At 40.4% G+C, this 25,050-nt stretch overlaps 1 protein-coding gene across 2 annotated transcripts; it reads left to right on the top strand.

The window, feature by feature from the left end:
- Positions 1 to 218: 218 nt before the first annotated feature.
- kdm5a (lysine (K)-specific demethylase 5A) lies at positions 219 to 23,194 on the top strand. Of its 2 annotated transcripts, none has more exons than XM_053508124.1 (27): positions 219 to 766; positions 3,279 to 3,356; positions 4,370 to 4,492; positions 5,296 to 5,466; positions 6,117 to 6,317; positions 7,014 to 7,092; positions 7,195 to 7,286; positions 7,429 to 7,587; positions 7,702 to 7,821; positions 7,925 to 8,083; positions 8,228 to 8,409; positions 8,608 to 8,770; positions 8,882 to 9,001; positions 9,250 to 9,444; positions 14,131 to 14,312; positions 14,508 to 14,632; positions 14,720 to 14,870; positions 15,139 to 15,256; positions 16,914 to 17,269; positions 17,481 to 17,619; positions 17,766 to 17,945; positions 18,029 to 18,751; positions 18,892 to 19,020; positions 19,383 to 19,527; positions 19,735 to 19,952; positions 20,284 to 20,721; positions 22,162 to 23,194. In XM_053508124.1, exons 1-27 carry the CDS (start codon positions 620 to 622, stop codon positions 22,393 to 22,395), a joined length of 5,127 nt encoding a protein of 1,708 aa, XP_053364099.1. In that variant the 5' UTR covers positions 219 to 619; the 3' UTR covers positions 22,396 to 23,194. The 2 variants fall into 2 exon arrangements, with proteins under 2 accessions (XP_053364099.1, XP_053364100.1); XM_053508125.1 differs by having other exon boundaries at positions 15,142 to 15,256.
- Positions 23,195 to 25,050: the final 1,856 nt, after the last annotated feature.

Below are 25,050 nucleotides of genomic sequence, written 5' to 3' on the forward strand. Positions count from 1 at the left end.
GCACTTTTTTGCCTGCCTTGCGAACTTGTAGCTATGCGTTTTCCCCCCCTTTTTATCCAACCCGTATTCTGAGATGTCCCGCCTCATAGTTTGTTATTGGTTAGTAGTGGCGGCAGCGGACGGTAGCTCTTCGTTGTGATTTGCTCATAGTTTATACAGAGACACGGTCAACCAATCAGAGACTTGTAGTTGTAGGAAGTGGGAATTTACCCGAAAGAGGGTAGGAAAACTAAACCGGGGGGTGGCGTAGTGTAGGGTTTGTGTTCAATTCGACGTCCTGTTTTCGAAACAACAGAGAAAAACAACCCTAATTACATCCTGCAGATGGAAATTAATTTTTGTAAAAAAAAGAGTAACGCATTAGTGTTATGGTATTCCGGTTGTAGTAATTGTACATTGTTGTAAAGTGTGTGAAACGGGATTGTTTTCAGGTCGTTCGCACTGGAAGGCCACATACAGACAGGCAGTGATGGCGATTAGAGCATGAAATGAAGCCGTCCTTTATTCCGCGACCCGATCATGCATGCAGTACTGACGCGTTGGGAAGTATGTCTCTTCTAGTTGCAAGTGTGTGAAGATCGCGTTGTTGTAAAGTGAAACTCGAGGTTTATCCCGCATCATGGCGGTGTACACGGAGTTCCTGCCTCCTCCCGAATGCCCGGTGTTTGAGCCGAGCTGGGAGGATTTCTCCGATCCGCTCGGCTTCATCAGCAAGATCAGACCTATCGCAGAGAAAAGCGGCATCTGCAAGATCAGACCACCTCAGGTACATCTCGTCCTCATCTCTACTCTTCACCTTCATGTTTAACGACTGATGCATAGTGGTCAAGCAACAACCAGTCCTTTTACATGTGTACACGACTCAGGAGAGGGCACCAGGACACACACACACACACACAGCACTTTGACCTTAGATATTATATATTTTCAGGTTTCTAATCGAGGTAAGACAAAGGACTCCTTACCTGAATCTTAAATACTTTGGGATGTTTAGTTTTTATTTTTAAATAGTTACAAAAGGAGAAAGATGGTAAACAGTCAAACGTTTCTGCCAATCCTTTGTGAAATTCAAAACAATACAAGAGCATAGGGTCATTATATAAAGGGATATATATATATATATATATATATATATATATATATATATATATATATATAAAATTACAATTATGATTTGATAATCGATAATCGTTTTTTTAAATTAGAAATATTTCTAAACTGATTGTTTTCTATTTATTTGAATAAAATTAAGTTTTTTTTTCTGTTCGTTTGTCAGAACTTGCTCTTTCAATATTCAATATCATCTCTCTGTTTCATACATTGAAGAACCTAAACCAGTTGCAGAAAAAGTGTCTGTCTGTATGTCTGTCCAGGATTTTGTCACAGCATCATGCAAACCTGGCTGAAAATTAATGAAAAGTTTGCAGTACTTAGACATCTACCTGAAGTTTAACCTGCACTGTGAATAAAATTAAAATGTTTAGTAAAAGCCTTGATATGACCAGTTATATGCCTACTTTAAAATAAGCTATTAATAAACTTGCCCAATGTAAACAGACACCTGCACCAATAGATATTAATTTTTTACTGGGATTAGTTCATATTTTCACAGCTGAAATAACAGCGCTGAAGTGAATTTTAACGTGCTGGAGTTGTTTCAAGACAAAACTTAATCTTTATCCGATTTAAATTTTCTATTTCTCACTGTGATTCACTCTCCAGGGAGTGTATTTGACTGACGACGAAAAAAGTACAACTTGGCGTAAACAAGGCACAGGATACTCAACCTTACAAAATGTCATTTCTTTGTATTAATAAGTTAGGCAGAGTTAGATTTAGGCTGCTGTTCAGAACAGAATATCACTGATTACTTTAAAGCTGATCAGCTTATTTTAAGCTTTTAACTTTTTTTAACTACTTTCTCTTTTTCGCGGGTACTAATGCTAATACAAAATAAAGTATTCCTTGGATGGAATCTAAACCGTTTGGGATGTTTAGTTTTTCTTTTTTTTAAATCACAAAAGGAGGAAGATGATAAACAATGCAACGTTTCTGTAAATTCTTTGTGCCAAAATTCAAATAAATACAAGTGCATTATGAAAAACATATATAATAATTAAATGTCACAATTATGCTTTGTTAGTTGTATTGATATTCTGATATTTATTCAAGATAATCTAATCTAAATATGCATAAATCTGCGGGACTTGTTAAACAAACAACCAAAAAAAGTTTTGTTTGAATAATGTTAAAACAAAAGTAGACACTCTTTATAGATTTTTTTTGTCTAAAGGAACCTGTCAGTTTTAGCATCACACTCAAGTTTCACGTAATGCAGTGGCTGCAAGTGGATGTAAACAATAACATATTTTTATAATATGTTTATTAATGTACCTTAAGAGAGGATTTTATATGGAGAGTGTTCAAATTAAATCCGGGGCTTGTCATGAAATTTCTCGCGAATGAAGGCATAAAACTGATTGACATTTACAGAAGACTTCAAACACAATTTGGTGATGAGACTCTAACATTTGAATGGTGTAAACTACATTTGAATTAACATTTGAATGGTGCAAATCTTTTAAAGAACGCTGTACATCCGTGAATGACGATCCGGGCCGAGGTGGGTCTGAGCCTACTGAAGTCGTTCCCATGAACATTGAGCTAGTGAAACGCCTGATCCTTAAAAGTTGACAAACAACTTGTCACAGGCTTGCGGAAAAGACGTGTGTGTGTGTGGGAACTGTACACACAATCCTTTATGAACACCACTTGCACATTATAAAAACAGAAGTTATTGTTACATCCCCATACAGGCCTGAACTCACTTTAAGCCATTTACATTTGCATTTACAAGCCATGTTTTGTCCAGTGTTTCAGACATGAAGGTGACGACTAATGTTATTGTTTGTGTTTTAAATTCATATTGTAAGTATACTGTACATGCCGTGGGATCATCCTAGGCCGTCAGAGAGCATTATGGCAGTATTCTTCCACTGCAGTGAAGCCTGGCGATACATACTTTTTTTATTTGTAAATATGGCAATGTTGCATGTTTCTGACAAAATGGCACTGTGACGTCCCAGAACAGTATTTTTACAGCATATTATAATGTAACTACTGTGACTTATTTAGTAACTGGTTTTAAATAAGATAAACATTGACATAAATATAAACATTATGGAAAACCAGACAACGGAAAGTTACCTACATTAAACTTTCAGTAGTCTTTTAATTGCAGAATTAACTTTGTATATTTGGGTCTTTTGGTGTTGTAGGACTGGCAGCCTCCTTTTGCTTGCGATGTGCGCAACTTCCGTTTCACACCGCGAGTCCAGCGGCTCAATGAGCTCGAGGTAAGGTTTCCATTTCATCTGTTTAACAGCACTGTCATTGTTGTGCTCGTTCTGACAGTTGGAGCAATCATCTGTAAAAGTAGAATGTAAATTGACAATTTTTTTCATCTTGATATGGATTAAATATGATTCAGTAAAGGGACAAATTCAAACAATTTGTTTATATCGATTGCTTTCTTGTACCAATACTATGGTACTTTTCCTCATTTCCCTTTTTACATTTTAAATTGTTAACTGAAATTAGTTCCTATTTAATGATCGATTAACTGAAATAAAAACAGAAAAATAGTCATGATCTTATCTTGTCGTGTCATGTACAACTTTCTTTTATATTTTGAAACAAATGTTAACAGTTAACAGTCTGTTGTTAATTTAAGACACGAAGGTCAACTATTCCGGAATAGTTCTTGAAAGAACCTTGTTGAAAGAACGCATGGATGCGTTTCATTCCAGGAAAGTGAGACCAAAACTTACCTCTGCTGCAGAGGAGAAGTTAATTTAGAGTTACCAGCCTCAAAATTAACAAAGAGCACCTCAGATTAGAGCCGGTATAAAGGCTTTACAGAGCAAAAGTAGCAGATGCATCTTAATATCATCTCGGCATCTCAAATATTTAGTAAGAGATTATTGCATATTTTGTATGCCTTCAGCATTTTCTACAATGTAGATAGAAATAATCAGGGAATATGATAGAATTAGAAGGTGTGTCCAAACATTTGACTGGTAGTGTACTTGTGAATGTCCCAAAAGTAGCCGAACTGCTATTTTAGGTATCTTCCAAAACTGGACGTTTTGTTCTCCAATAGTATGTACTCCTCCATATGTATGTACAAAAGAACGGTCAGATTTGCTTAATACATATTTTCTGTTTGCACTGCAGGTGATCGGGGTACAAAAAATAACTTGGTGTGAATTCTTTTAAGTACATGTGTATACGCATATTGTTTTAATTAGACACAAACTGTATTTGTGAAATAGTTTAACACTGTGCCAATATTTTTCTTCTCTTTCAGGCCCTCACCAGAATAAAGCTTAACTTTCTGGATGAAATTGCAAAGTTTTGGGAACTCCAGGGCTCTAAACTGCGCTTTCCACACGTGGAGAAAAAAATCCTGGACTTGTACCTACTCAGCAAGGCAAGGCTTTCTCACTGAAGTCAGATAATCAGTATTAGTATCCCTGATTACATACATATATTATACCCATTGTTTTCTTACATGAGCAAAATGCAAGAATCATTTTACAATTCTAGTTTAGAATTCTTTAGTATGAATGCTGTCAAAAAAGATGTAATACTTTACTAAACCGTGTATATTTTGTGGTCTGGAAAATGGCAGATGGCACGATCACTAAATTCTTGGACACAGCAAAAACAGACCAAAAAATCATGTCTTGTCCTAAATTGATTATTTTTCTGCCTATAATGCTTATTATTGTATTAAACCATAATATGTAAAGAGAACTTGAAACAAGAATCATAGTTAATTCATTAAAATTGACATTTATTAAAATAACCAGAATGTGTTGATATTATTAGGTGTATATTTTCCCTTTGACCGTACTTAAATATAAACACAACTGGATTCAGGGATCTGTGATGCATTTTTTTGATGGCAGGTGAGAGTGTATGGGTGAGCTTGGCTCAGTTGTTGACGAGATCCCAAGATTATTCTGTTACTGGGAAACTGAGTTAATTTTATAACTAATGGGTGCATTATTTTATTATCTGGTTGTCAGTGTATCAGTACTGAAATTTTACTGCAGTCTTAATGTAACGTGCATTTAATATTTCATCATGTGAACGTTTTTCCGAGGCTTCTGTACTGCACATGTAACTCAAGAATTATCGAATTGTGTTAATTGCTTTTATGATTGTCTTTTAGAGCTGTGTTTATTTTTATTTACAAAATTTTTATTTTGATTTGTTTTCCTCCTGTAGATTGTGTCTTCTGAGGGAGGCTTCGAGTCTGTGTGTAAGGACAAGCGCTGGTCCAAGATAGCAGCTCGCATGGGTTTCCCACCCGGGAAGGGAATCGGTTCCCTGCTGCGCTCTCACTATGAGAGGATCCTTTACCCATATGAGCTGTTCCAGTCTGGAGCTTCACTTTCTGTGAGTTCTACCTGACACATTGAGACACTGATAGACTTATAAAATAGTAATAAAATGAATTAATGCCACTGTAACTATAATGAAAGAATAAAACAGTCACGTACAACACCAAACTGTTTAAAAAGTGGAAGCATTAAAGAAAACCATTTTGTTCTTGTTTTATTCATTTTGACATAAATATTAATGACATTCATATCTATAGTTCAGTGCAAACATGGGCGTCCGTGGTAGTCTCAGAATTAACAAAGACATCTAATGTAAAAGATTGTAATGTAAAAGAATGTACTTTGCAAAAGTCTTGAGCCACCCCTCATTTCTTCATGTTGTGCATCCAAAGAGCCAGATCATATATTTCTTGTATTTGTATTGTTGTATTGAAAAACAGTTCATTTTATCAATAAGCAAAAGTCTCTAATTATTGAGCACTTTCTCAGATAATGTTCATGAAAACATGGATGCGGTTAGAAAGAAAATGCTCAAACAGTGAGCTTTAGAAAGGCAATGAAACTGAAGTATACTATTTCGTTATTGCCCATCTGTCCTGTTCGTTCCTGTTGTTAAAAGATGCCTGTAAGCATCTATGGACATGATATATTCATATTACTAAGAGCTAGTAAGTGTTATGATGCATTAGCATTCTTGCGCTTCAGGGCGTCCACCGGCTCTGTCAAGCGAAAGACGAGGCTGAAGAGGTGGATGAAGGAATAGAGCGTGGCTGTGAGGAGGACGAGGAGGAGGAAGAAGAAAAGCCTAAAGAGAAAGAAGGCAAAGAACGGGAAGGTCTGAGCGACAAGTCACAGAAGAAGGAGCACACACTTCCTGAAAGACGATCACGACGCCTGAAGTCTGAGGTTAGTTGGGTGAAGCCCTGTCAAGGTGTGATCCGCACTCGGCAGCCTTTTTCTTACTGCTTTGATTCCTATCATTATATGATGTATGATTTTTTAAATGAGTTACAGTATTTCAAAAGATTTTCATGATGTGCATTTGTTTAACTGTGTTGTGTGATGGAAGAGATACAATGCAGTGAAAACAGTATAATTTTCACTTAAATGTCTAATTATTTAAAATAAGAATAAGTTTTTTTAAATCAAAATGTTAATATATTTTTCATTACTATATAGATTACTGTTATGAAAATAATTGTTATTTTATTTATATGAATAAGTCTTGAACCACCCTCATTTAAAAAATTTATAATTGATGTAGATTAAATTAAGGAAATGTGAACAAGTGCAGCACGTTGCTTAGTGCCTCATGTGCCTCGAAAAAAGTTTGTTGTATACGGAACAGCCTTAGCAGCAACCTCATTTCCCCTCACGTCTGTTCCAACCATCACTAATATACTAATCAGTGAAGAAATCAAATAGAACCTTAGTTCTGGTTCTTCTTATTGTGTGTCAAAAACAATGACTCTTTAGTGATGAGGAAAAAAACATCACCATCCCAGTATTCCCAGCTAACGACAACTCACAGCCTGGGATGCTTGACAGTGACACGTTTAAAATTTTGGCGCAGTCCTAGTCATTGTCTGGTTTTTATTTCAGAGGGAGAACAAAGAGCCCAAACGCCTGCAGATCTTTAGCACCAGTCCTAAAGTGGTGGATTTTGAGATTGTTCCAGCTGGTAAATTTACACACCTTCATGTTATTTAGAATCTTAATCACTGTGTGAGTTGGGATTTCCGGTGAACAAGAATTATCCCATCTTTGTGTTTCGGCAATTTAGATGATGCTTTCATTAAAAAGCAGAAGCACCTGAAGGCTCAAGCATTTGCTATTAAGATGCGTCCACGCAAAGAGACCCTGGAGGTCAATTTTGTGAGTACTGGGTGTTTTTGCCTGTGTTTTCGCTTGATGTATTTAAATTACTACTTAACCAACTAACAGTAATCTTTATTGTATTATGGTTAACCTAAAAGGCAAAAATATTAATTGTCTTTACTTTATAATCGCCTCATAGATTGACCTGTACATGTGTATGGCATGTGGGCGGGGCGATGAGGAGGACCGCCTTCTGTTGTGTGATGGCTGTGATGACAGCTACCACACATTTTGTCTCATTCCACCCCTTCAGGATGTGCCCAAGGGTGACTGGCGTTGTCCCAAGTGTGTGGCAGAGGTATGCAAAACAGGTTCTTTATTTATTCATTTATATTAATCCTAGCCTGCTCTAGCCATAGTGCCTGGTGTCTTTACTGTGGTGAGTGATGATCCTGATTCGTCTATACTTCAGGAGTGCAGCAAGCCCCGGGAGGCGTTTGGGTTTGAGCAGGCTGTGCGTGAGTACACACTTCAGAGCTTTGGAGAGATGGCAGACCATTTTAAGTCTGACTACTTCAACATGCCAGTTCATGTAAGACCAATGCAGCCTAATCATGACATTCACTGACATCCAATTTAGTCCTTTTAAAAACATTACATCTAAAATTTACATGTTTACACCGCAATCTTCACAGATGGTTCCTACAGAGCTGGTGGAGAAAGAGTTCTGGAGGCTGGTAAGCAGCATAGAGGAGGATGTGATAGTCGAGTATGGTGCAGACATTAGCTCCAAAGACGTTGGAAGTGGCTTTCCTATGCGAGATGGAAAAAGAAGGCTTTTGGGAGACGAGGAGGTCAGCTTGATTTCTGATCATAATGTTATTCTATACCTATAGTATAGTAACTATAGTATAGCACAGAATTGCTAGTATGACTTTAGCTGTTTGTTTGTCATGTAGATGCAGTGATGTGATCTTTTCAATGTCACTGTTTCACAGGACTACACCAACTCAGGCTGGAATCTGAACAACATGCCGGTGCTAGAGCAGTCCGTGCTTGCCCACATTAATGCAGATATCTCGGGGATGAAGGTACCATGGCTTTACGTCGGCATGTGTTTCTCCTCCTTCTGCTGGCACATCGAGGACCACTGGAGCTACTCCATCAACTATCTGCACTGGTAAGTTGGTCAACAAGTCAGCAAGTAGAGATATTGTCATGATATATAACAATGTGGCTCATAACTAGAGATGCAAATGTGGAATTCATGGAAATGTGTTCTGTCTGTAAAACATCTATTCTGAGTTTGTTTTTTTGCTGTCACACTGGAGTCTTTAGAAAATGTAGAAAACTAGTTGTTTGTTATTGTGTGGATCAGGGGTGAGCCTAAGACCTGGTATGGAGTCCCAGCTTGTGCGGCAGAGCAGCTGGAGGCGGTGATGAAGAAACTGGCACCGGAGCTTTTTGACTCTCAGCCTGATCTGCTGCATCAACTCGTCACCATCATGAACCCCAACGTTCTAACGGAGCACGGCGTTCCAGTGGGTCAACACACTTACTAGACATGCACAGATGAGATGACAAGTTCAGGATTTGATTAGATCTTTTGCTTTTTATTAAATTTTTAGTTATATATATTTTTTCTCTCTCAGGTGTATCGGACCAATCAGTGCGCTGGAGAGTTTGTGGTGACTTTCCCGAGAGCTTATCACAGTGGCTTCAACCAGGGCTACAACTTTGCTGAAGCTGTCAACTTTTGCACTGCCGATTGGGTAAGCCTGACCAACCCCCCTTAATAACTCTCTAGAACTCAACAAAATCGCATAACACCCCTGCATTTAGTTCCCTAATGGAACTGATTCTATTCAGAAAAGCTTCTGTTCTTTTTTTTCTTTTTTTTTGAGGTAAATGTGTGGACAGACTATTACACAGCTATGTGTTATTGTTGTTTAATCCAGATTTATACAGTACATCTCCTTTTCTCCATTTTGCTAATGTTACTTGCCTAATCACTTTGTAGCTACCCATGGGTCGTCAGTGTGTGGCTCACTACCGGCGGCTGCAGCGTTACTGCGTTTTCTCCCATGAGGAGCTGCTATGTAAGATGGCAGCAGACCCTGAGAGCCTGGACGTGGAGCTGGCAGCGACCGTGTGCCGAGAACTCGCAGAGGTGGTAGAGGAGGAGACACGACTCCGACAGGCTGTGCAGGACATGGTGAGACAACTCTTTTTAATTATTAGTAAATTCTTCAGCTGCTGGAGGCCTTTGAATTATAAAAAAAATGTCTGGCTTTGTTTTGGGGCAAAAGTCAGATAATGTACTGTAGCGCAGCCACATAAAGGGGCATTTTTAACTGCAGGGAAAGGGTTACGGAGCTAATGCGGCTCACCTGCACACTGAAATAGACCCTATATGGTTTTACTTGTCCCCATAGACAGGGTTGGTCACGGGGTGAGCTCTCGCGAGCATGCGCGATCGCAGCGCGAGAGAACCCGGAAGCGGCGGTGGGTCACGTGTGCCGGTATAAAGCCGGAACCGGCAAGTGGCTCGGGACGGAGAGATGAAGCAGCGCGCTGGTTACCCGAAGAGAGAGAGAGCGATTGTTTGTGGTTGCAGAGGATTAGTTTTCCCAGGACTCAATCAATTCCCATCTCCTTCCGTTTTCTCGTGCTCCCGGATTTACCATCATATACCGGTGAGACCGAGCCATCTCTCCCGTACACCATTTCACACACAACAATATCATTGACTCTGGACTATCACACACACACACACACACACACGCATACACTCCACGCCTTTGTTTATATTTGTATATATTTTGTATATATTGGTTTTTGGTGCACCTGGTTTATTTATTTATTGGTTTGTTTTGTACAATACACTTTGGTCTGGTTGGGTAATTGTTTTGTGTCGCGTCCTATATTGTCCCGCCTCGGTTGCGCAATACCGGAAGTGCAGTTTTCAAGCCCATATTTTGATTCTCGACCCCGTAGCATAGTAACTAGTGATTTTAATAAATCCAAGCGTTACATAGTGGTGGCCCGTACGGGGAATCGGTATTTTTGGGTATTTTCCGGTTTTGTGTGTCGTGGCTGAACAAAATGGACGCTAATAATGCTAATGCTAATGGTAGCCAAGCTGACTTTGCTGTTGATAGTTATGTGCTGCATGATGTGGATGAGGCATTTTTAACACGCCGTAACCCTACAGTTGAAATAGCTTCGTTGATTAGTTCTCTATATATATCTGATAGACATGATGATGATGATAAGGTTGTTACTCATGTTACTGATATTGATGTGGTGCACACACTACAAAATGAACTAAATCAATGCAAGGTGGATATGGTGGCGCTTACAGATAAAGTGAGCTCAGTAGAAAGGGATTTTAGACAGTCCCTAGACAGCAGTGTCAACCGGGAAATCAGTCTTCGTGACGCAGTGGACGCGAGCTTGGAAGGGCTGAAGCGCTACTGCCAGGAGGCCCTCGAGAAAATGGAGAGAGCCATCGTTGACTGTTTTCTACGACGTGACGTCATCTGGGAAAACCAGATAAAGAGACTGCGTCTCACTCGTATGCCCACCAGCCACAGGTTACAGGCCTGCTCCCCTGCACAACAATTTCAGGATCCACATTCCCCCGGCACTTCAATTACTACAGCTACGGCCAAGGTCAAGCACCCTAGCAGTCATGATATCTACGACATTCCTCCTTGTGTTCAACCACACTCTTCTGCTCAGCCCACCTCCTCAGTCTCACCCTCTTCTGCTTCTCTTCATGCTCAACCATCCATACGCGTGGAGTTTCCAGCCTTTGGCAACGCCTCAGAGACAGCTGATGTGTTCAACTTCCTGGAGCAAGCCGAGAATTATCTGGATATCAGACCACTGACCAGCCCAGAGCTGCTAGCAACCCTCGGCTCGGTTCTACGAGGACCTGCTCTGAGTTGGTGGAAGGCGGAAAAAGGCAAGGTGAAGGATTGGAAGTCTTTTAAACAGGCATTCATGGCGGCGTTTTTACCTGAGGATTACCTTACAGAAGTTGAAGTCAACTTAAGGTCTCGGGTACAGCAGCCGGGAGAACGCCTGAGGGACTTTGCCTATGACTACCGTGCCCTCTGTCTAAGGTGGAAGCCGGATATCTCGGAGGAAGAACTAGTGGGGCGAATCCTGCTGAACATCAACCCAAAAGTGGCCGGATGTCTAAGAGGAACGGTGAACACGGTGGAACAGCTGGTGAAGAGAGGTTCCAGGGTAGAGAAAGACTGCGAGGACTGTTTAAATTTAGGTCCAGATACCATTTCCCAAGAGCCCCCATCACCAAAAAGCGATGACGAACCATGTCTAGCCATCACGAACACTAAAGCTTCCGCCGACCTACCCAACGACCTGAGTGAGATAATCCAAGCCCAACAGGAGGACCCTTCTATCTTAAAGCTGCTTTCTACGGACCATCCAAGAAGCACACTAGATCCGAGGGTCTCATTCGAGCATCATCAAGGGGCATTATATCGCCGGGTACCAGTAAAACGCGGAGAGAAGTTCCAGCTGGTGGTTCCCCAGGTATTAATTAAAACCTTTCTACGTTTCTTCCACGACAATCCCAGGGGAGGACACCAGGGGCAACTAAAAACCCTGCTGAGGTTGCTAGATGTGGCATGGTGGCCGACGGTGCGAAAGGACCTCTGGCACTACTTAAGAACATGCAGCGTTTGTCAACGACACAGAACAGACAACCCCAGACCACTAGCAAGGCTCACCAATATCCCATCTACACCCACTCATGCAGACTACTCATCACCGGACAGACACAGATTCATCACGGAGGAAGTGGAACACAGAGTAAAACATCCTAAATCCCAACAAGCCAGATATCAGAATACCCGGAGGAAAGAAGCGCACTTTCACCCGGGAGAACTGGTTGGGATAAGAACTCACTCACTCTCCTCCCCAGCAAAGAGATTTTCTGCACAGCTAGCGCCCAAGTGGGAGGGACCAGCAGAATTAAAGAAAAGAAAACGACCAATTAACTACACAGGGTCTTGGGGCAATCCACAAAAAACTAATTTATTAAATGTGGTGAATCTGAAGCGCTTTTACGGACATTCTCCTCAGACGCCGGAGGCTTGGGGGGGGGGTCTATGTAGCGCAGCCACATAAAGGGGCATTTTTAACTGCAGGGAAAGGGTTACGGAGCTAATGCGGCTCACCTGCACACTGAAATAGACCCTATATGGTTTTACTTGTCCCCATAGACAGGGTTGGTCACGGGGTGAGCTCTCGCGAGCATGCGCGATCGCAGCGCGAGAGAACCCGGAAGCGGCGGTGGGTCACGTGTGCCGGTATAAAGCCGGAACCGGCAAGTGGCTCGGGACGGAGAGATGAAGCAGCGCGCTGGTTACCCGAAGAGAGAGAGAGCGATTGTTTGTGGTTGCAGAGGATTAGTTTTCCCAGGACTCAATCAATTCCCATCTCCTTCCGTTTTCTCGTGCTCCCGGATTTACCATCATATACCGGTGAGACCGAGCCATCTCTCCCGTACACCATTTCACACACAACAATATCATTGACTCTGGACTATCACACACACACACACACACACACGCATACACTCCACGCCTTTGTTTATATTTGTATATATTTTGTATATATTGGTTTTTGGTGCACCTGGTTTATTTATTTATTGGTTTGTTTTGTACAATACACTTTGGTCTGGTTGGGTAATTGTTTTGTGTCGCGTCCTATATTGTCCCGCCTCGGTTGCGCAATACCGGAAGTGCAGTTTTCAAGCCCATATTTTGATTCTCGACCCCGTAGCATAGTAACTAGTGATTTTAATAAATCCAAGCGTTACAGTACATATGTTATTTAATAAAAATAAAAGAAAAAACACGATGATTTTCCAATAAGCACTTTTTTTTTTATTTCTCCTACACCACAGCATTTAATTATACTTAACTAGTGTTAGTACCGTCATTGACAGGTAAAGAGTTTTTAGAAATAGGTAAAAGCTTAAAGCTAAAAATAAGCTGATCAGCTTTAAAGTAATCAGTTATTTCAGGTTAAAACCCATGTGTCTGGCTGTCTTTTTGTACAGAGTAACTCTCTGCTGACGTATTAATACAACAAATAAACTTTTGTATGGTTGAGTATCTTATGCCTTGTTTATGCTAAATTATGCCCATTTTGATTTGAGCATGTCATAATGTGCTGTCAATTTGGGTGTTTTACACACCGCCACCTCAGACGCCACCTCAGACGACCCGTGTTTTATCTTATAGTGGCGTTCCACATTAATGCTTTAATTAACGCCACGATTTTGGAATATGTGAGACAAATTGGTTTCAAACTTTGCATAGAAATAATAAACATACAATGATCTGTCCATATATCTTTCAAGATTCAGTTGACCAAAAAAAAAAAAAAAAAACATAGCTGTTTTGGCGGCAGACAGACAGAAATTTGTTTGAGACTGGTTTGGTTTGCGGTCCTCCAATGTATGAAACATAAAGATATAGTTGAGTGAGTTCTGACTTATATATAGACAAAACCTTTCTTTTATTTATATAGATATTTCTTTTATCAATAAACAAAGGACAACATGATGCGTTTAACAAAGTAATCGTTGTGTTTAATACCTAAAAACATTGCACTATAGCAGCTAAAAGCTGCTCATATGCTTTTATTATATATTGCTATAATGAATTTCTATTATCTTAATAATGTGATATCTATATATCTGTATGTCTGTCTGTCTGTCTTTTTATGCGCACAGTTTTTGTTTTTTTAGATATCCTTTATTAATGTCTTTGACAAAAACAACAGCCTATTGAAATGGTTGGATATTTAATGTATGGAGACACTCCTATGCATTATATTTTCCACTCTCTGTCTGCAGGGGTTACAGTCCTCAGAGCAGGAAGTGTTTGAGTTGGTTCCAGATGATGAGCGGCAATGTTACAAGTGTAAAACCACCTGCTTCTTGTCTGCTCTGACGTGCTCGTGCAGTCCAGAGCGCCTTGTCTGTCTGCACCATGTTACAGAGCTCTGCGACTGTCCTTTTGCAAACAAGTGCCTCAGGTTAGCACAAAAACATGCTCACACACACTATTACATCGATTTTTCTCAGCTCAGATCACACGCACATGCTATAGACCTAAACAGCTGGTGTCATCCAGCTGTGTGAATCAGGTGTCTCCTCTCCACACTAAATAATGAATTAAGCGTCTATTAATGAAACGCAAATTTTATTTTATAACTTTGTGTGTGTTAAAGGTTTCGGTATGATGTGGAAGAGTTTCCTGCCATGTTGTATGGGGTAAAGTCTCGCGCCCAGTCCTATGACACGTGGGCCAAAAGAGTCAGCGAGGCGTTGTCAGCTGATCAAAAGAACAAGAAAGGTAATTATCACACACACCTGTGCACAAACTATACCTGCACACATTCACACTGTAACACACTCATGTCTCCTCCGTCTCTCCTCTCAGATCTGATCGAGCTGAAGGTGTTGCTGGAGGACGCAGAGGACAGGAAGTATCCAGAGAACAATCTGTTCCGTAAGCTCAGAGAGATGGTGAAGGAGGCGGAGACCTGCTCTTCTGTGGCCCAGCTTCTGCTCAACCACAAACAGAGACACAAGTAAATGAACACTCTGTGATCTGGTTATGAATTATGAATGCATAGGAAATATGGGGAGGGTCACTACAATTGTGTTATTATATATCATTAACAATAATAATTTTGTATAATTCTAATTAATTAATTAATTATTCTTTTAAGTTAATTCATAAAATTTTATATATAAATGAGTGTATTTAAACCATACCAACAAAACACAACATCAGAGAGCTATACATTGTCTCTTAATCTTTAAATTAATTGTAACAATTGATATTTGTGGTTAAAGAAGGGAGCGCACAGAGACCGGTCGTACACGCACCAAGCTGACGGTGGAGGAGCTGAAGGCATTTGTGGAGCAGCTGTTCCGTCTTCCATGCGTCATCAGCCAGGCACGGCAAGTCAAAGTAAGACGCCAACCTCACTCTCATATACACACACATCTTCTCATCTTACAGCCAAAGTATGCCTGATGGTGATTCTATGTAAATCTTATACAACCGTAACATCAGGAGAAGTCATTAATGCCTGTTTTAGTTCGTCTCCCATGGGTGTGAGGCACTGTTGCTGGTCTGTAACTCCAGTTTTTTAGGGTCAGATAAGAAATCAAGGCTAGTTCATAATATATTTCTTACACCTCAATTGTTTTGCAATATTTTTGATTATGTAAACAAAATTTTTGCACTCTCTGGAAATATGTAACCACTAAACAGTCCACATTCCCAAATATGTTTGAAGAGAAACAATCACTGTGAATAAATGTATGAACATGAACAAATAGGAATATAAGTATGACCCTCTTGTTTCCCAGGGAAAGCCATGTAACATAGAAGCTGGTAGGAAATAAACGAGACAGTGGAGACAGTGTGCATTAAGGACCCAGATCAGAGACTCACTAAGAAAATGTAAAATAGATTTGCCTCACTTGCCATGTTTGAATAAAAGCTCTGACCTGCATACAGTCGACCCCCAAAATTCCCACCCAATTTTCGATATGGTCATTTAAATGCCTATAAAAGACTATTGTTAAAGTTTACACCCTAAATATGCCCCCAAATATGCGCCTAAAACACTTCATTTTCAAACTTTTTAAACTCAGCTTAAGACATTAAATATTAATATAAAGAATATAAGTAAATGTAAAGAATGTAAAGGGTAAACTTTACACTGAACAGTACTGTACTGCTGTGTCTCCCTCAGTGCTAAAATGTAAAATATCGATGTTACCCCAATATGTACTGTAATTCATATGAGCGCGTTTTCTTTGTTATAAGTGGGGTAAATACAGTAATCATTTACCATCCCAAGCTGTGTTTTTTTTGTACAGTTGCTTTGTGTTCTCTACAGTAAAAAAAAAATTATACAATATTATATTCTATATGGAAATTTAGCTAAATTTACGTTAATATTTATGTACAAAATAAGCAAATAATATTGTTCTTAAACGCATGAAAGATTATATATTAACAAGTAACTAATCATACTGTTTGACCTCTTACATGCAGTTTGCAAGTGCTATGAAGATATGGCAAGCCATGCATTCTGAACCCACATATGCCTGTTAAATATAACGTATGCCTTTTTAGGAATAGGGGTAGAGCTAAATCCTAAACCAGAAAAATGTAAACAAAGCACTAAAAAGAAGACCTAGAGAGATCTGTTGCGCATGATCATGATCTCACTCACTCACTCATCCTCACTCATCTTAGTCCTGTATACAGGGTTGCAGGGGGGGCTGGAGTCTATCCCAGGAGACTTTGGGTACGATCATAATATGGTTAAAGTTTAAATTTGAATCTGTAAAAGGTTGTTAAAATTGGACCCGTCACCTTTACGGATATCGATTAAAACCGTCTTCTTAAGTCAGTTTATAAAGGGTTTTAGAAATAACGAGTACAAAAGGACAACAGTGTGGGGACTGCACTAGAGGGTCATATTTTATACATAGAATCAACATCAGGTTAAATTTTTTTTTTTTTTTTTTTTTTTTTTACCAAACAACTGGATATTTCAGTCATGCTTCAGCTCCTGCATCCCTCACCATTCCTTCCTCCTTTTTCTCAGGAGCTGCTAGAAAACGTGGAGGATTTTCACGAGCGCTCTCAGCTCGCCCTGGCAGATGAGACCCCGGACTCAGCTAAGCTTCAGGTTCTAGTTGAGCTGGGCTCAGGGCTTGACGTGGAGCTTCCAGAGCTTGCACGATTGAAGCAGGAGCTGCAGCAGGCCCGCTGGCTGGATGAGGTGCGTCTCACCCTGCACGAGCCCCACCGTGTCACGCTTGAGCTCATGAAGCGCCTCATTGATTCGGGTGTGGGTCTGGCCCCGCACCATGCTGTGGAGAAAGCCATGGCTGAGCTGCAGGAGATCCTCACTGTGTCCGAACGCTGGGAAGACAAGGCACGGGCATGTCTACATGCTAGGTGATGGCCAAAACGAAGCTAAACACTCAGGATTTTTACTTTGTGAAGCTGAGTTATTCATTGCCAGGTGTAAGGCAATCAATAACTCAGTTTTTTTTCTCTTGTTTAAAGTGGTTTCTCAAATTATTTGCATACTTTATCACTATTCTTTCTTAATACATTTATGAAGCATTTTTATAAATAAGTTAACTCTGTTAAATGTTCCTTTTAGACCCCGGCACAGTATGGCCACCCTTGAAGGCATCGTAGTTGAGGCCAAGAACATCCCTGCCTATCTGCCTAACGTTCTGGCTCTCCGGGAAGCCCTCGACAAAGCCAAAGAATGGACATCCAGAGTAGAGGCCATCCAGGTGCACTACCATCTCTAATGACACAAAATTCTTTAAGTTTTGTCACTTCATGAATTTAAAATGTCTTCTTTTTATTTGATTTGCATTCTCTGTTCAGAGGTTTTGTTGTGTAAAACTGATGAGCTGTATTCTGTATATTGGGACAGAATGGGACCAGTTATGCTTACCTGGAACAGCTAGAGACTTTGTTAGCCAGGGGCCGCTCTATTCCTGTGCGTCTGGACGCCCTGCCACAGGTGGAATCTCAGGTAGCTTCAGCACGAGCATGGAGAGAGAGAACAGCACGCACCTTTCTTAAGAAAAACTCCACCTACAATCTGCTACAGGTGAGAAATGGGTTTCATGGAAGCCATGGAAATCTATAATTTGCTTTGTTACCTTGTTTCATTTTATTGGTTTTGCTTCGCAGGTCTTGAGTCCCCGGAATGACATCGGTGTGTACGGCAGCAGCAGAAGCAAGCGCAGACGAGCTAAAGAGTTGATGAAGAAAGAGCGTGGTGCAGATCCGGAAACCTTGAGTGACCTGGATGAGACCGCAGATGAGGAGCGCTCACCCTCTGCTGTGGTGGCTGCCTTTAAGGCTCAGGAGCAGCATGAGGCAGAAGCCATGCACTCCCTCCGGGCTGCCAATTTGGCCAAGATGAGCATGGCTGAGCGCATCGACGAGGTCCGCTTCTGCCTGTGCCGCAAGACAGCCGCGGGTGTGATGCTACAATGCGAGCTGTGCAAAGACTGGTTCCACGGTGCCTGTGTGCCCCTGCCCAAAGCGGGCACGCAGAAGAAGCTGACAACAGGCAGCAGCTGGCAGAGCGCTAGCAAAGAGTCAAAGTTTTTGTGTCCACTTTGTCAGCGTTCAAAGAGACCCCGACTTGAGACTATCCTCTCGTTGTTAGTGTCCCTGCAGAAGCTTCCTGTACGACTGCCTGAGGGCGAGGCGCTGCAATGTTTGACAGAGCGTGCCATGAGCTGGCAGGACCGAGCGCGGCAGGCCCTGGCCACCGACGAACTCTCCTCTGCCCTGGCCAAGCTGTCTGTGCTCAGCCAGCGCATGGTGGAGCTCGCAGCACGTGAAAAGACAGAGAAGATCATCAACGCAGAGCTGCAGAAAGCCGCTGCCAATCCAGACCTGCAGGTAAGTCTGTGACATCACTGTAAATGCATTTAGTTTTACATCTTTTAACATTTTAACACAGGCTTCTGCATTCTTTCTTGGGGTCACAAACTTGTTCATGAAACCTAACACATGACCTTAACTTTAATTGAACTTCTCAGGGACACATTCAGACATTCCAGCAGGCCGGATTCAACAGGACCACCTCGCCACGGCCATCTTTAGACTATGACGATGAGGAGACGGACTCGGATGAGGACATCCGTGAGACTTACGGCTATGATATGAAGGTACCTTATAGGAAAAACATGCAAACTATTTGAAATAAGTCTTTGCAATGATTTGTGGTGTTTTAATTAAATCAACTGTAATATTGCTGAGCTAGCTGGCTTTTGGTATCCACATTGTAGATCAGTCCGTAAAGTCAAAATGTAAAAGTACAATGTATGTTTGACTAGCGAAAAAGATCAATCATTTTGGGGAAAAGCCATTATTCTGTATGGGTGTATTTTCATTGTTTTGTTCATCTCTCAATCATTAATCACATCTGTTAACACTGAATATTGACAGCCCCTAAACAATCAAACTTTTTTTAATTGAAAGAATTAATTTTCAAATATTTATGAAATATCTTTTTTTTTTATGTTTACAGGACTCAGGTGATTTAAAGCCATACTTGTTCTGTGATGAGGAGATCCCCGTGAAGTCAGAAGAGGTTGTCAGTCACATGTGGCCAGCCACGCCCTCTTTCTGCGCTGAACATGCCTACTCCTCTGCCTCTAAATCCTGTCCCCAAAGTAAGTATTTGACAAGCCTGAAAATTTGCAAATAAATTTTATAAACTCAAACTTCATTTTTACTGAAATTACAATATGCCAAACAAACAGTAATGCACTATGTACAGACTCGGTCTAGTCGATGTGGAAACATTTTTAAAGTAGCCTACATGTATTGATTGAGTCAGTTTAGCAGAAGATCATCTAATTCCCTTATGCCTCTTCCAGATCCGACCACTCCGCGGAAACAGCCCAGAAAGACGCCCCTGGTGCCACGCAGTCTGGAGCCTCCTGTGCTGGAGTTATCCCCGGCTGCCAAGGCCCAGCTAGAGGTGCTCATGATGGAGGGAGACCTGCTGGAAGTCTCTCTGGATGAAACTCAGCACATCTGGAGAATCCTGCAGGCCACGCACCCACCCTCAGAAGAGCGCTTCCTGCAGGTGGAGGTGAGTTTGACAGGATGCTAGCTAATGCAGTGTCAGGCAAGAAAGGTGCTGCTGAGCCTCTGTGTTCCAGACAGCACTACAGTGGGGTGTTAAAGTTTGTTACACTACAACCTAGGTATGTCTAGGTACATTGGTCCTTTTTGTCCTGATGGGTACAGTTTAGGACATTTTTGTTTAGAAGTTCTCTTGAGCTGTAGGATCATGGAGTCGATGTATTGAATCTAATCGAGGTATATGGGTTCAGCTTTACTTGCTTATGTTGCTTATGATTCAAGAATATGATCTAGTGTATTTTTGTGTTTCACCCAATTGTTATCATTCTCATCCTCAGTCAGAGGACAATCTGCTAGAGAAGCCTTTGAAGCTAAAAGTAAAGGAAATGGAGAAGAAGAGAAAGAGGAAACTGGAGAGAGCGGAGCAGCAGTTACTCTTGGCCTCGACAGGTATGGAAAGCCGCCCCAAATGCAAAGACATTAAAAGGGTACTCGATGTTGGTGGCAAGCCCAAAAAGAAGAAACTGAAGCTCAGCCCGGAGAAGTCACGCGAGCTGAAGCAACTGGCCAAGCGCCTCGCCAAAGAGGAGAAGGAAAGGAAGAGAAAGGAGAAAGCTGCGGCTAAAGTCGAATTCGGCAAAGAGGGTCTGGAAAAGAAGAAGGAGAAAAAGATCCTGGACATCCCCTCTAAGTACGACTGGTCAGGTGCAGAGGACTCCAATGATGAGAACGCTGTCTGTGCAGCTAAGAATTGCCAGAGACCATGCAAGGATAAGGTAAGTGAGAGACTTCAGGTTTAATTCATATTGATAAAAAATTTAATGTCTTTTGTGATTTCACTGTCATGTAGAAATTAATAACAGTAATAATCTTTCGCTTTTGGTTTTGGTTTTATATGTGGTCAAAAAATAAGTTGTTATGTGCAGTGTTTGTTGGAGATCATTGACATTGCAGTTTTGACTACCATTAACTGTTAAAGCTGCGACCATTTTTTTTCTGTGGTTTTGGTTACACATAGTGTTAGGTCCAATTACTGCCAAACTACAACTGATTCTGAGGCAATAATTTAGTGGCTCTAACATACTACACCTCTGGACTTATGTCAGGGAGTTACATATCATAGTGTCAGTAACAGGCTGTGCTTTGTGCTGTCTCATGATGCCCCCTGGTGGGCACTCATGGGAGTTTAGGCTCATTTAGGGTTTAGAAATCAGGGTTAGCCATTACAAAGGCCACCTAGGCCAACAGCAGCAACCTTAAAAGTGTACTAAAATGGCACTTTTTATTGTAGCAGCAGTAATTATATAGATAAAAAATTATGGATAAAAAAATCTCAAAGTGTGCGGTGGATTATAACTAATACTATTGAACGAAGGTAGATGAGGCTGTTAGAGGAAAATAAAAATATCAGAAATAGCATATGCTGTTGTTTTTTTGTTGACACTCCTTTCATAAATACTATTGTTGCTATAAAAGTAATAGCGCATTGTAACAAGTGTATAAATATAATTATTTATGTTATAAAATAGTATTTTATACATTCTAATTTATATTTGATACATTTATAACATTTTATAAGTGTATAAAATAGAAATTACTTTCGAAGCTGCTGTAATATTTAAAAAAATATTTAATACCTTCTAACCAACCTGAATCATGAATTAAAAAGCGCTGTTGTAAATAAGAAAGGAGACAACAATGCAGGCCCTTAAGGGAAAATAATCTACACTGGGATGGTGTGATGTGGTCTGATGTGGCTGATGATTTCCCATAACAGCATGAGCATGAAATGCTTTTTAAAATGTGTTGTTTGTCAGGCAAAAAAAAATAAAAATGTGTGTTTATTTTTAAACAAAATGTCACTACCTGTTTATAGTTACATCTAATATTATAAAATCTCTATGAGACATGCTGTGTTCTGATATGTGTTGTAACTTGTATACATCGTATTATATAATATATACGCATCATATCACGTGCCCTCTGATCCTCCAGCACTGTGCGGCTGGTTCCACCATCTCTCCATCATTCTCAGCTTTAGATGACATGCAGCATCCATCATAAAAGTTCCTGTAAATGATATATTATTATAAAAACAATAATATAATATCAAAACAGTACATTAACAAAAGATAGTATACTATACTGTGGTATAAAAAGAGATATTTTAATCTTTTTTTCTAACCCTAAATGTATTTTCTCTCTTTTCGGCTCAGGTGGACTGGGTTCAGTGTGACGGAGGATGTGACGAGTGGTTCCACCAGGTGTGTGTAGGTGTCTCATGCGAGATGGCTGAGAATGAAGACTACATCTGCACAGCTTGCTCACGGAAAGCTGGCGGAGTGATGGGAGTCAAAGTGGGCGTAGAGACAGTGGTGATGACGTCGGCTATGTGTAGCACACAGACTCTTTCCCCACTGTACCAAGGAGAGGTTCAGGAGGGCAGCTAGCATTACACAGCACTTCACTCGTGTAGACACACACACACACACACACATAAACCCTACAGCTGCTGTTGTAACTCCGCTGCAACCTCTCCTTCTTGTATGATTGATTTGAGGAAACTGACGATGGGGCTGACTATTATTTTGGACAAGTCAAGAGTTGCAATCCAGTAAACAAGAAGAAAGACCAGGATACTGCATGAATAAAAGCAGTCTGTCTGCTTTTTCCAAGGTGAATCCATTTAAGGATTCCGTGCATGGACTTGTACAATAAATGTGTGGCTAGTTAAACGGGAAATGTCTGCTATGCTGGAGATTTGCATTGTTCCACCAAACATCTTCCCTTTTTCCCCCCCCCTTTTGTTAGTTAACTGTCAGAACATAGAGCTCAGCTCCAAGCCTAAGGCTATCATGTCTTCTCTGATCACACTCACGTTGGTTCTTGGTTGCCTCAGCTGAACCAGACTGTATTCGCACAGCTCTGTTTTAACCTGCTTAAATAAATTGTCATACATTACAAGATGTATCCCACAATGCATTGCTGGTTTGCTCCGGACATCCCATCACTAACAGCCTATAAGACAATTATTAAGTTATTTGGTTGATGCATAAACAAGTTACCATGCAAATATGTAGGACTAGTTTAAAATCTATCTTTAGGTGAAGTATTTATGGTGTAAATAGATTTTAAAGAATTACTGAGTCCATGTGGATGTTTTTGTTGCTAAAATTTATTAAAATAATTCCTAGTGAAACAAATCCAAGATTTGTTGTCGGCTGTTGTTTTATTGTGCATTTCTTTAAGAAAATATCAAAAAATACATGAGATTTTTTTTATTGTAAGATGTATAGGCGTATATGGGTCTTGTTAAAAACAATGATTCAGATTTATCAATAAAATTATTAAATAGAATTTTCAAAATAAAAAAAAGGTTTAATATTTATTTTATGCAAATATATTGATCTGTTTGAGATTTTAATAAAATAAAATAAGGAAAAACGCAACAAATAAATAGAACTGATAAAATAAGAAAATATATATTATGCAATAATATATATTTTTTTATTCATTTCAGTTTTGTACACCATACCGTGCAAATGTTTTATGTAGAAAAAAAAGCTGTAAAATAAGTGCCTTTATATATTTTTTAAATCGATTAACAAAATTAAAAGCAAATGAACAGAAGAGAAATCCAAATTAAATCAGTATTTGCTGTGACCACCCTTCATCTGCAAAACCGCATCAGGAACTCGGCAAGTAGGGTGTTGGAAAACATCTTGGAGAACCTACCACAGATCTTCTGTGGATGTAGTCTGTCTAAAATCTTTGTCTCTTCATGTAATCTCAAACAGAAATAATGATGTTGAGATCAGGGCTCTGTGGAGGCCAAACCATCACTTTCTGCTGCAGAACAGATTTTGGGCCAATCAGACACCTTCCTGGTGGTATTGCAAGATGGATAAGGAACCTTCAACATTCCTCACTTTTGCTTGCAGACACTCATTATTGTACCAGCCCTTTAGCAACCAACCTGGCTTCTGCTACAACCAAATTTTGAGTTTTCGGTCCAGAGAATCGGCTGCCATTTTTCTGCCCAGTTCCTATGTTTTTGCACGTAGCTGAGTCACTTAGCCCTTGTTTCCACGTCGACTTTTGGATGAGGATCTCTTCAGACCTCTTCTCTGGACAGTAGATGGGTGTACCTGGATCTCAGATGTTTCTGCCAGGTCTTTATAAAAATGGCACTGATGAACATCATCTGATGTCAAAGATATGTAAGTAAGCATGATGTGACTTTCATCAGCTGCATTAAATTACCTTACCCGACCACTCTGTTTACAGTCCTCAAACTTTCCCCTTTTTGCTTGTGCTTCTTCAAGATAGCTTGAGCAGCAATCCCTCTCTGCTTCGAAAGTTTTGCCTGGGAGAGACATTGCTGATGCATTATAAATGCCTTGTATCTCTTTGCTGTGCTCAGCCTTGCTCTGGTGTATGACTTGTGGCATGAAACTATTCCTCACCCAGTTTTAAGCCTCCTACACAGCTGTTTCAGTTAATCATGGTATTTCAACCTACATATAAAATTGATGATCTTTAGCGTCTGCCAGTTATACTTGATTAATCATGTAACTGACTCTGATCCTGCAAAATTTGGTGCAAGTGTAAGAATTGATGCTGGATTGAAGCCAAAGTGTAGTTCTGATAAGACAGAAGTCTAGTCATCTGGTGTAAAAGCAAAATTTTAGATCACTCTGTAACTTTAGATGGCCTTTCTGTTCCATCAAGTGCAACAGTAAGAGACCTCGGTGTGATGAAGCTCATGTAGACAATATTACCAGGATAGCATTTTTTCACCTCAGAAATATTGCCAAATTAAGGAATATATTGTCACTAAACGATGTAGAAAATTTAGTTTATGTGTTTATCACCTCTACAGTAAGCTGGACTATTGTAATGCCCTACTGTCTAGTTGTTCAACTAGGTGCATAAACAAGCTTCAGCTAGTCCAGAATGCAGCAGCAAGAGTAAGAAAATTAACCTATTTATTTAGCCAAGCATTTTTGTAAATAGATTTTCCTTAGGCTGTGAGGGATTGGCACCCTGTCCAGGGTGTACCCCGCCTCGTGCCCTAAGCCTCCTGGGATAGACTCCAGGTCCCC

Source organism: Clarias gariepinus, chromosome 12 (assembly GCF_024256425.1).
Source record: "Clarias gariepinus isolate MV-2021 ecotype Netherlands chromosome 12, CGAR_prim_01v2, whole genome shotgun sequence".
Classification (NCBI taxonomy): domain Eukaryota; kingdom Metazoa; phylum Chordata; class Actinopteri; order Siluriformes; family Clariidae; genus Clarias; species Clarias gariepinus.

What these genes read in the sequence shown, in the direction of transcription:
- kdm5a (XM_053508124.1), top strand. Translation starts at nt 620, where the DNA reads ATGGCGGTGTACACGGAGTTCCTGCCTCCTCCCGAATGCCCGGTGTTT. An exon ending in ACTTCAACATGCCAGTTCAT is followed by an intron (nt 7,822 to 7,924) that starts GTAAGACCAATG and finishes CAATCTTCACAG; the next exon opens with ATGGTTCCTACAGAGCTGGT. An exon ending in CGGGCATGTCTACATGCTAG is followed by an intron (nt 17,270 to 17,480) that starts GTGATGGCCAAA and finishes TGTTCCTTTTAG; the next exon opens with ACCCCGGCACAGTATGGCCA.